The sequence below is a fragment of the Vanellus vanellus genome, assembly GCF_965231255.1.
Source record: "Vanellus vanellus genome assembly, chromosome: 2".
Lineage (NCBI taxonomy): Eukaryota > Metazoa > Chordata > Aves > Charadriiformes > Charadriidae > Vanellus > Vanellus vanellus.
This window is the reverse complement of record NC_138906.1, coordinates 45,584,642-45,597,456: the sequence shown is the minus strand read 5'-3', so window position 1 is coordinate 45,597,456 and position 12,815 is coordinate 45,584,642. Positions and strand designations below refer to the sequence as shown.

General features: G+C 40.7%; 1 protein-coding gene across 2 annotated transcripts in view; it reads right to left on the bottom strand.

The window, feature by feature from the left end:
* Positions 1-12,815, bottom strand: part of RBMS3 (RNA binding motif single stranded interacting protein 3) — a gene marked incomplete at its 3' end in the record, with an annotated part of 459,009 nt that overhangs the window by 322,819 nt on the left and 123,375 nt on the right. For both annotated transcript variants that reach the window (XM_082479353.1, XM_082479354.1), the window contains exon 3: positions 6,708-6,766. In XM_082479353.1, coding sequence (XP_082335479.1) covers positions 6,708-6,766 — 59 coding nt within the window. The remainder of the gene's footprint in view (positions 1-6,707; positions 6,767-12,815) is intronic.

Sequence of the window (12,815 nt, the reverse complement as noted above, 5' to 3'; positions counted from 1 at the left end):
AGAGCCATACATAAAACTTGCTCAGCGCTTACCCATGCTCAGCACCTATCCAGCCGTCACAAATACCTCACTCTGAGAAAACCTGCTGGAGAAAAATATTCCATATCGCTACACTTTTAAGAACTTGTGAACTATTACGCCACTGATTACACAGAACTTTGGAATGGATCAAAAAAAGAAAAAAAAAAAAACTGAAATGCAAACAAACAAACAAAACTAATGCACAAAAAAATCACCACATCTATTGTCTATCCCGGCATCGAAAATAGGATTGATTTATTCTTTACACAAGTCCAGAGTTTCAAAATTAAATAAGTCTGTTTTACAAATTATTTACTTTCTACAAGATCCATTTCCCCTTGAAGCACGCTGTGCATGCCCTCCTAGTGTGAACAGTTTACAGTCTGCGATCAGGCACAGACCTACTTGGCAGGATTTTTTTTCTCTCTCAAAATGGCAATTCTGAGAATCATAAATAACGCAGCACAGTTATTGCAATTTGAGCTTATTCCCAATAAATAAAATTTATTAACTAAATAGCTTTCTATGCAGCTTAGCTCTTTCTTCACTAGCTTATTGTTTTACATAGACTTGCTTCATGTTGCTAGTCATAACCAAATTGTGCCATCTCAAGTATAACAGGAATTAATAAATATAGTGAAAATGCATAATTTCATATGATCACAAACAACGTTTAGTCTTCATAGAATATGTGCAAAAAAAATACTTTCTAAAATTGAAAGTTATGAAAATATTTGGTGTAACGTCCACAGCAAGGTCTATCTACTATATGCTTATAAGCTTTGTTTATCAGAATACCGGAGCAGAAGCCTCCTGCTCATTAAGCTTCAATATAATAGGGTACTTAGGGGTGTTGGTGAACTTAAGCAGATGAGTAGCACCACTGACACATGGCAGGACAGACTCCTTTTGGGAGATATGAAGCAGCCCTTTATCATGCCATTCCAATTATCTGCAACACTTACAATAAGCCTCCAGTTATCCCATTTTTGTTACACAAATAAACTCTCAATTTATAAAATAGGTCATGGTAAATTTTAAGTCCTGGTCTAAAAACGGCACGGCAACTGGAGAAATAAAACTGTATGTGATATATGGTGGGTTAACACAGATGACCTCATGGCATTTTTTTTTACCGTAAACCCATTGCCATCCTAATGACTGCATATCTGCATCCCCAGTTTTTTTATTTTAAAAACGAATAGATCATTGCTAACATTTCTCAACAAGAAAAATGTCATAATGAAATATTAAAATTATAAATAGAGTCTCTGTAGTTCCCCTCATCATGTTAGGCACATTTCTCTCCCAAGACAAACACTGCTATTCAACAAATCAAGTCACGCACGGTTCGAAAAAATATACATAAAATGAAGAATATGCAGTTGAAGTGTTTGTCTCCTACACATTACTGTGATTCATAGGTTTTCTTTATTAAAAAAAAAAATCCCACAGGTGGGATTTTGGACTTCTAGGCATTCTCCCATGCTCATCTTCTCAGGTCCTAGCGAAACGCTCAAAATCATGGGAGCTCCTGACCAAACCAGGAAGTAAATCTGCATGCATGCAATTAAAGTGTCTGCAAGGGCAGATGCAGATGACAGTAATTCATACTCTAAGAAATGGGCTTGTGTATTTGGCAGATTAACTGTTCTGTATTCCATTGCTATGAGGTATGGAAACTGTACTGTGAAACAACCATTACTCATTCCCTCGGCTCTAAGCACGTAGGTCTATCAAAGGCAAGCCAGTCTGGGGAGGGCAGGGGGCGAGGGCTGGAAAGAGAAGAGTCTCCGCGTTTCAGATTAATTCTTTTCTTGAATGGTTTCTTTTATTTTATTTCCCCTACTTTTTAAATTAGCAAATACAGTAGACCCAGAAGGGAAATGCGCAAGGGGGAGAGGGAAAGAGGGGAGGGAACGGGAAAAAGCAAAAGCAGCCAAAACTCTCCGACTTGTTCATTATAGGGTTTTTGTGTTTGAACGTCTGAATGAATCATGTGTCTGTTTTTCATTATTCTCCATATGTGATTGTTCCCTGTTTTGTTCAGTGATTTCTGGCCATTTTGTCATGACTGTGCTTATTTTGTTTTCTATATTGTTCTATTACAGGGTGATTGTTGCTTCTCCTCTGCCTCACTTAGCAGTTATGCCACCAACAAAGAGCAATCTGAAAATGAGAGGTTACGTCAAAAGGTTTCCCTAGTGAACTCCCTCGCAGCATATATGATTACTTTAGACCCAACTGCTTAATTCATACCAGGGAGAAATCCTCAGATAACGCTATTCCTTAGCACAACAGGAATGTCGTGGGTATCTTTTTAAAAATCTGGAATACTGGAGAATGACTTAAAGTCCACTGCAGAGAGTTTTCCTCATTTTTCCAAAAGGAAACCCAACACTTCTTGCTAAGCAGTGGCCTGTTTTAAGAGAGCTGCACATTGATACGTGGGGCATTTGAAATAATGTCTTTGCTATATTAACTATTTTCCACTTTCAGCTCTATTCTATACCTTGGTCAACACACAAATGACACTGAAATAGATTCTGAAATCCCCGATCACATGATAACTTCTTCTGTCATCTCCCTGAATTTCATCCATCCTACTGCATTGTATAAACATCACAGGATGATGTGTTCCTTTAATCAGATATCGCATGTTTTGCAGAAGGTGAATGAGATCGAGAAGACTGGAAAGGAACAAATAAAATGCCTGGGGTTTTTCTTTGTTTTGTTTGTTTTTAAAAGAAACTGATGCAGGTGCAAGTGGTTTAGACACAGTTTAACCTAGTTTCAACTTCTGGAAAAAACCTTAGAGCAAATAGTCATATTAATCCATTCACAGACCCTCAGAGGTAACAGGTGATTAGTACCATACAGCATGGATTTAGCAAGAATAAATAATGTCGCATTATACCTCCATCTAGAAGTAGATAACTAGTCTTATGGATAGGTAAGTACTATATATTTTAGTTAACCCTTGGTTGTCTCATAACTTAAGCAGATGGGAGAAATGGGATCTAGCTAAAACTGCTGCGATGCAGGTGGCAACTGATTAGCAGATCCAATTTAAAAAAGTTCTCAATGGCCCAGCGTTGCACTACCTGGTGTAGTGAGAGGGTTTCCTCAAAAGTCCTCCCCAGGTCTGTTATTATTCAGTCTTTTCCAAATTATCTTGTCCAGTGGATTAGAGAAATCATTTATTAACTGTGAAGAGGATACTGAAGAAGTAAGCGCTGCAAGCACTCCAGAGACTTAAGATTTGAGAATAATCTTGGCAAATTAAGGAGCAGCCGGGAAAAAAATAGGATAAAATTCAATACAGACAAATGAAAAGTACTAGCCTTAGGAGGGGAATAATCAACAGCACAGAGCAGAGCACACAATAAGGAACAACTAGCTGGCAGCAGTGCTGGAGAAAAGAATAACAGAACCGGGGGCTGGAGAGAATCCCTTAGCATAAATCAGCACTGTTGTTCTCATGCAACACCCTGTGCCTCAGAAATGTTTCTATATTTTAAATATACACAGTTATTTACATGGATATATCAACAAAGAGGAGAGTCGTGATCACAGAAAAGACAAGTGAAATAACCTCTCCGCTCTATTTAAAATGGTAAGATTTAGACTGTCTGATATCCTGCGCCCAGCTCTAAGGTCTTCAAGTAAGCGAGCTAATTAGAGAGACACCAGCGAAGTGCAATATAATCAGAAAATTAAAACAAATTGCCTTTAAGGAAAAAGCGAAAGGACCAGTGTTCAGTCTAGGGAAAAGATACAGCGGACGCATAGCAGTCTTCAAATATATATGTTTGCAAAGAGGAAAGGAATAAACTGTTCTGCATGTCCACTGGGAATAAGAAAAGAAGCAATAGGCTTAAATTGCATCAAGGGAGATTTGGGTTAGACATTAGGAAACGCTTCATTATAAGTAAGGAGAGGGAGCGCTATCACAGATTGCCTGAGGACTTCGAGGTATCTCCACCGCTGGAGGCCTTTGAGTGCAGGTTACAGAAACACCCTTCAGCAGTGGGTTAGAGCTGATCCTGCCCCGAGGCAGGTCCTGAACTCTGCAGGTCCCTTCCACTTCTGATTCCTGGGAAGCTCCTTTTTTTTTTTTTTTTTTTGGCAGCCTTACTGAAGAGAAAGGAAATTGTACCCAGCATTTAAAGCAGCGAAACATCTATTCTTTTTATGCCACGAAGCATACTGTTAATAAAACCAATTATGTTTACGATCTTTTAATGGCAGCATTTATGTCATAAAGATCCATCTTTGAAAATACAAATAAATATCTTTACCCTACAGTGTAATGCAACACCATGAAAGCAAACTTTTACAAAATTCCAATTCACTGTTATATGGCCCCTAACTACAATAATCTCAAAGCTAACTACAGTATAAAGAACACCAAACCCAGATGTTTTTCTTTCTCAAATTCTACCATTCAAATTCTTTACAATCTTTCCACTTCACATTTTGGGTTTGACAAACACGTCCATTCCTTGTTTACCACTGGCTATGGGAACAGAGGCAGTTGTGATCACACGGCACCACGTTTGTGGAATGATTACCAGTCAAACATGCATTTAAAAAGACACCAAAAAGTTAAGAACAATCATCGGGCATGCTTCCCCCAGATTCTTTCCACCAACCTTTAGGCACCCAGCTGAAGCATCTACACTGACAACACAGCAGTCTCAGACAACCAAGAGCAGTGGAGACAAATACATTTCTCTCCCCCATGGACCTGATCTCATTATTCAACATACAGCCTGGTTCAAATCCAACTCCATCTGCTTGATTTGTGTTGCCATTTCAGATGGACAAATTTCAGAAAAAAAGGTGACAAAAGGATGGAGTTGACATATAAGAGAACAGAGGACACCTCGGTCTTGTATGGTAGTGAGAAGGGGGACAAGGACCTACATGTCCCCATCCCCAAAGGAAAGTCTAAGTTGGAGTCTAAGACAGTGAAGAGCGGCCCCAAGGTAACCCCAACCTACCTGATCACACTCACCCCTCATACCAGTAGGTCAGGCCCCTCCAGCTGTCCTAGGCCTAAGCCCCAACTCCTTCCTGCCCAAGAGCCCTATCCCCAATTGCTCCTACCCCGAAGACCCTTCAATCCCACCGCAGCACTCTACCTCCTTGTTAAACCAGCTCAGAGCCCATTCAGGCCACTCATCCCCTTTGTAGCCCCGTCATGCTGCAAGTCCCCCTCTCCCTACAGCTCCCCAGGCTGCACCTTGCCTCCAAACCTCAAATCTCCTGGCCACGCAGTAGCCAGTGGCAGAAACGTCCACCTCCTCCCAGCTTTGAAACTGCAGCACTCACCTCTGTGTCCCATGCTGGCTACCCTGCCAGGGCTTTCTGCACTTGGCCCAGCCTGCTTTCCCACAAAGGTACTCCTTCATAATACAACCAAAACAAAAAAAAAAAAAAAAAAAAAAGAACCCAAAACCAAAAAAAAACCCCATACCAAAAAACCCCAGGTTTTGTTCCCGGTGTAATATTCAAAGAAATACAGACAGACTGATGTTATCAGAGGTCTGCTGGAACAGTGCTCCAAGGAAAGGAATAGCACGTCCAGGCAAAAGCAAATGCATGGCAGTGCCACTTCTGATGATGGCCCATGACTGATTGGATTGGTGTAGTTTTCTAAGACCAGACCTGCAGGCTTCCAGCCTATTTTTCTCTTGAGCGGCTAATGAATGCTGTTGTGGCAGACAATAGGTAAAGGTACACACTTCTACAAACTGCGAGAAAATCATTGGCACAGCTGGCAGGATTTTGCCCCATCTCATAATTTCCCCAAATGTCTTCCTCTCCTTCTCTTCACACCCTATCTGGCCACTCATGAGATATTCCTGTACTGCAATGGTTTTTCTTTTCACTAACTCACGTAAAATGCTGTCCAGAATGTGCTTCTTATCAGAAGAACCCACTCTAGTTGATACTATTACTCCAAAAGTATTCTGTATACCACTAGTATAAAGTTACAGAGTCATTTTAGAGCAGAGCTTCTCCCCCATAGACTTGACAGCTCTTCAGATTGCTAAATGAATAACAATTCTAGTCCTGAGGTACTACTAGACATGTTAGTCAATATTTATCTAGGCAAATATAGCTATACACACACAGAACATGCTGTATTTCACTACAAATATGTTTTCATACATTAGCAGACAAATTAAGAACATAAAACTGGAAGAGGAATCATTTTTATATCTTGGTATCACAAATTGTGGATCTATGTGTGTCAAAGAATATTTTCTTCTTCCAACAGTGTAGGCCAAGACTTCACAAAACCAGAAAAATTAAACCAGGTTTTGCTTGGGAAACTTTTCCCAAAGGTTTCTCATTTTTATATAGGAAATCAATTTGCATCACTGATGATATCATTCAAATCAGACAGCACTATGTGGTTAGAAGGTAATTTACTTTTCTGCCGAAGCAATTTGATACTTGTTCTGATTTGTGATTTTCATTTTGTTTGTTAATGAAAAAAATTAATGAGCAATGTTACTGGAAACACAACTCAAAGCTTTGGCATTATTAAATATGTTTATAATATACCGTACATTATGTTGATTGCATAGTTGGAGGCAAAGCCTTGGCAGCCAAGCCACCAGTCAATCATTCAAACAGACAACGAACTCACAGGGTGGACATTTTGCACGTACCTTTGCACTGATTTGTGTTTTTGTCAAGAATTGCCTTTGTGGATACAATTTTCCCGTACCTATGGAGAAAACAACAACAACAAAAAGAAATACATGTTATCATATTTTAATAACATACAGTTATTTTTACACACATAACACATATACTGGGAAGAGATCTAGTGCTCTTGAAAAATGTTTGCCTGACGCTCCTAGAGAGGGTCCTTCTGCCACTGCAATTCGACAGACACATTTTGAGTTCACCTGAAAAGCACTGGTCATTTGCTACACCCTGCCCATCTCTGGTCACCACGCCGCACTGCCAGCATAAATGCTGATCATAGTACAGATTTTAGGATATCAGCACTGGTAAAGAGGTTTCTTTGGTTACATTAATTAGGTTTGCTTAAAAATGTTTTTTTCATTTTTAGCTGCCAAACACAGTTTGTTTCAATACAGACGGACCAGATTCCTCCAGGATTAACAAAAATGCAGGAATTATGGTCATTTTTGTACATGCATGCACACACAACTGCGCTCACGTGTGCATCCATGCCTGCGCATATACACTCTAAACTTCTGTTCTGGATAAACAGAAGCTTTGAGGTTTATGTGCACCTCCTAGCTCTTTCCAAGATAAATATTAATACTTATTTGAAATTATACCACCTCCCATAGACAGCACGGCACTGCACTGCAATTCGATATACTTAGCATGATGAAGCGGGAATTTGGGCAGCTACAACTTGTTGCGTTAAGCAACTAGACCATAAAATAGGTACCTGTCTTTACCTTACAGAGGTTAAGACTAAAAATGCAGACTTAATAGTAAGTATCACAAAACCCTGATAAAAAAAATTACAGAAAATGACATTTATGGCTGAATATAAGACCTCAGGAGAATAAGGAAAATAATTTTATTTCTCAAGTCACTGACACGCCTTGATCTCTGTTTCACTGAAAAGAGTTTTCTCTAAAATGTCCTTTCCCAGATTTTTTAAAAAAGCGTTACTGGTACTCTGATAGATTGGGCTTTCATTTGGAAGACAATTCCATGGAACACAACTTTCACCATCAATGAAGGACATATTACTATAAAAGCTTATAATAAAATTGTATCTTCTAATGGCAAAGCAACACCCATGGAAAATAACCAACAGTTCATTAATTAAACCACTGAAAAGTATGGCAAACCAATTTTTATTTGGTTAATCTTTATTAAACAGCAATATAAATTTGTTGTTAGTGACTACTACTTTAAGTCCAGAAACCAGGATGTGGAAAACTTGGCTGCAGTTCCCTTCTCTGCTCAGGAAAAAAAGACCGTGTCTCCTACTACACAGAAAAGGACTCTAAGGACAGCTGGAGTATAGTCCTGCATATTCAAAGCCACACTCTTCTCTCTCTGTAAACATATCCAGTAAACCAGAAAAAAAAAAAAAAAAAAAAAAAAAGGAAAAAAAGACCAAAAAAAAACCCAACAGGGATCCAAAGAGGGAATGGTACCATCACTCACAGGGGAAAAGGGACCTTTGGGTTTCAGGCTCCGACTCGGCAAACAAGTATCTCATGAAGGGTTACCAGCCTGCCTAAACATACTCTTTGGTATCAGCAAAGAAGATTTGAGGCCATTTTGTGCCTGACAAAGTTCTCAGCTGAAGTTCCCACACTGTCACTGACATATAACCACTCAGCTTCAGATAAAGGCCACTGTCTCTCCATCTCTCTTTGCTGTTTCCGTGACTGATGCAAAGTGAGACTTTCCATTGCACTGTTTTTCCTTTCCCTAAGAACCCGCAAAAGCATTTGTTTCCATTTGACTTTCATTTTGGGGAGGAAAAACATGCTTTGCTTTTATTTCAAACTGAAACCAGTCAGAAGGAGGGCAAACTGATCTAAAGGCATTAACAGTTTGTGCAATCTAAGTTGAGCCCCAATTCACCCACCTTTTAGGAAACCCAAAAAAAACTGTACAAGCCTTCCTCCCCTCCACACACGCCCCCTTTTTGGTAGCTCTGTAGACAGGCAGGATTTTGTGCTCTGAAGGCAGGTGTAATCCATTGTACGCTCCACCATGATGGATACCCGGGCAGGTAGCTGTGGGTCTATTTTGCCAGAGCTGGCTCCACTCCAAATGCATACATAACAAGATTTAATTTCAACCATGAGATCACATGCTTGTCTAACCTCAGGTGTTTCCAGAATTGGGGCCTTTATACTCACTTATGTTCCACTTAATTTTATAATTCTTCGTGGTAATACCTGAAGTTGACTTTGGCCTCGAAGACATTAGAGCGCGTATCTTAAGAAGGCAAAGCCAAATTCTCTGCCAGTGTGATTTATGGTTGTTTAGTGGGCCAACTTACCCAGCAGGAAATTTGGGCCGTGCGGTGCATCCTCATTTGTTTGATTTATTTAGATTTAAAATCAAATACATGAAAAACATGCAAAAACATGCCTATCTTGTACAGTAAAGAGCCTCTGACAGATATATAGAAAAAGAATCCAACAAAAATCAGCGGCTAACCCACAACAACCTCAAATAAAACACAACCCCTACCTAAACTTCCGCCAACAAAAACTAACACCCAGCCTCCATTTCAGTGCAACCACCCCTAATGAATTGATATGTTGTTTCATCCAAGTCACGTGAGAGCTAAAAGTTAACGTTTCTTGCCAGCAGAGGCAGGCACTTGTGGTTCCACTGCTTTTATTACAGATTTCCCAGAGTTAGTTGCTACGTACTGGGATACTGCAAACGCTTAGTTACACCAGAGATTTTACTCACAGAAGTGATTCTGTTCGGTTCAGAAGAGGAGGTTTCCTCCCGCACGTGAAGTTACATGCACACCTCCACGTTTGCAAAAACAGACATCAGAGCGGTAAGAGGCACCACAATAACAAACACTGTTATAGGCAATTAGCCATATGCAGGCGATTTAATCTACCGCTATAAACCTTGAGCGCTACCACAAGAAAGTAATTGGAATTAATTTGGACACTGTTTTCCTAAATATTTCAAGCAATTATTTTACAGTAATCAGAACATCAGTTCTGATGAAGAATGTTGGTTTGTGTGCTGCATGAAATCAGGAAGGTATTCTGTTCCTACAAATGTAGTCATATTTCTTTCTTGCATGTGTGGAGAGCAGTACTGAGTTACGTCTCCTCTCCAAAGTTGTTTGGCTTTCTGTTTGTGTGACCTTTAGTTGTGATTTGATTCACCCAGAAGTACCAAAAATGTATGCTGCCATGGGAACGCCCACAGAAATAAGGATAACGTGCATCACAAGAGCTGGCTTCTTGTTTTCTTATATTGAAACGGGAACTACTATAAAATCCAACAGCCCGCACACCTCTGTTCTACAAACTAAGATACCATTAATGTAAAAAATACCAGGTATGGCTTGCTTGTCATGAGAAAACACGAGCACTATTTAACTTCCTCCTGAGCTAGGGTGCATGGAGATATTCTTTCAAAGATTTTGAATCAAAAATTCTGGTCAGAAAGAGATAGTGGTGGAATGAAGTTCATCTCAGTGCCTTATTACCAACCCTTCAACATAATGAATGTATCATCCCAGTATCCAAGGGAGTAGACGTTATGAATCTGTGAGATGGCTACCTCAAGAATGTGTCTACCGAACATCTGAACTGAAATTTCTATTCAAAACATTTCCAGACATACAACATGTGTGGGTTTTGATTACATTCTTCCCCAAGTGTTATTTAAAGGCACAGTAGGCACAAATAAAATTGTTTACATCGTTGGCTTTTTTTTAAATCCTTTTAATGTGGTCAGATATTTGAAAGACCTTCTATGTCAGGAACAACTGCACAGACTAGAACTTCAGCTCATTAAAGAAGGACCCATGCAGTGAGATGGTGACTAGTTGTCTTCATTGTTTCTCATAATACGTAAGGACTGCCATGGAAATGACAAGGTTTAAAAACTGCAGAAGGTGATACTTCCCCAGAACGGAAAGTTACTTGTGGAACTCATTGCCACAGCCCGTGCTGATGACCCACAGAGTGCATCTCTACAAAAAACTTCTAGGATGGAAAATCTGTCACAAAATTAAAAGAAAAGACACATCGTGGCCCTGGAAGTCACATAATGCCAAAAACTGGGAGACGGTACCAGAGTAGTATCATCGCACGTTGTCCCTGTTTTAACATCAGGCACCTCCACAGCTGCCGAAACAAATTCCCATCTGACCTGGCTTAGCCGTTCCTACATAGCAAGAGAACATTAATTTGGGGGAAGAAATACCTTCTTACAAACCTAAACGTTTTTATCTTCTCTTGTATATATTAGTTTAGGGTGAAACTGTTCAAGTCATCTGATATCCACTATTAAAATTACAAAGGTCACTTAAAACCACTTCACTTACAAACAGCGGTAACACGCCGTGTCACACGGAGGGTAGGACTGAGGGAAGACCTCACAGTGCTGTGCACAGAAAAACAGTCTCCCTACTCACTCCCGGCTACAGAACTATGTCAAAAACCACTCTCAAGAGCCCCATCCCACTGCACCCCACATTTTCTGACCACTCAGCAGACTCAGGAAAGATGCAAGCAATGCAGAATAAACCCTTAACGTACATCAAAGTTGCAGTATCAATAGATCATTTCAAGCGCTTGCAGGCAGGCGGTCGATCAGCACTTACACTGCAGACCAAGCTCGACCCGGTCGTTCCCAGGAAGTTATTTGATAACTGCTGTTAAAATGGAGATAGCTCCTGAAGGAAGCACTTCAGCTGCAAGTGATACCACTTATGAGACGCGGGAACATTTCCCACTGCCTACACCGATCCCAAACTGATGTGAATCTGCTGTCTCACACCACACAAAGGATTCAAGCCATTTCTACTTCTCCCTGCAGGAAGCTGGGGGGGTTCAGGGGAAGGCAAGTGGGTGACCAGAGTTGGGAGGGAAGTGAGATTCAGCAGGGGACCAGTTCGGGGCAGAGGAACCAGGCACCACCACCCTGCTGCTGGCAGGCAATACGCCAAGGTGGGAAGCCTGCTGAGGGACAGCCACCACCGAGAGCCACTGAGTCAAAGAAGGGATTTCCTGGGAGACCAGTCTGGTTGGGGCCACTCAAACTTTTCAGCTTTTCCATAGTGTTACGGAAAACGAAAGCCTCTGATATATATATCAAGCCTGCCTTCAGGCTGGTCGTGGCTAGTCATAGAATCATAGAATGGTTAGAGTTGGAAAGGGTCTTGAAAATCACCTAGTTCCAATCCCTCTGCCACGGGCAGGGACACCTCCCACTAGACCAGGTTGCTCAGTCTCATCCAGCCTGGCCTTGAACACTTCCAGGAAAGGGGCATCCACAACCTCTCTGGGCAACCTGTTCCAGTGTCTCACCACCCTCACAGTAAAGAATTTCTCCCTAATACCTACCTTAAATCTACCCTCTTTCAGTTTAAAACCATTACCCCTTGTCCTATCACTACACTCCCTGATAAGTCCTGCAATGCCAAACAGCCGTCGGACCGGACAGGCCGAGTCTGTCACCGCTCGCCTGACTCAGTGCTACACATGTACTGCCATCCTCATCGACAAGGTGGTAGTGCAGAGACTTGTACAAAACACAGCTTTTGCCCAATTCCAGTTACCGCTTGTATGTTTTAAATAAATGCGAAACTTGGGATTTAAACTCAAGTAACCGGTGTACAGAATTCTTCCTTGGTTAGTTAAACCAATGGAGTTACCATGTAATTTCCCAGTTGAGTGTTTAATAATTATAACCCCAGCATTAGGGTTCACTCAAGGCCTCACGCATTGCTCAGAGCACAATTCACCCAACTGAAAACAGTCTGCATTTCTGGGCATTTAGGTAATATATGCTTTTATCTCAGGAACTTTTGTACTGGGATGAATTTGACCAGCAGTAATTGGATTTAGATAAGCAACTCTGAGGCTCTTTCATTCTTGTGAATTAATATATAAATAGCATAACTGGGCTCATTTTGTTTAAAGCAGGCTCTATTAGGAAAATCGTGGATTTGGGGAGAAAAAAAAAAGCCCACATTATGAAAGTCTAAAGTACATAAGGAATTGCTGCTGGGTTTCTCAGAGAGATGTTATTCCTATAATACACTGCCACATGAGCCT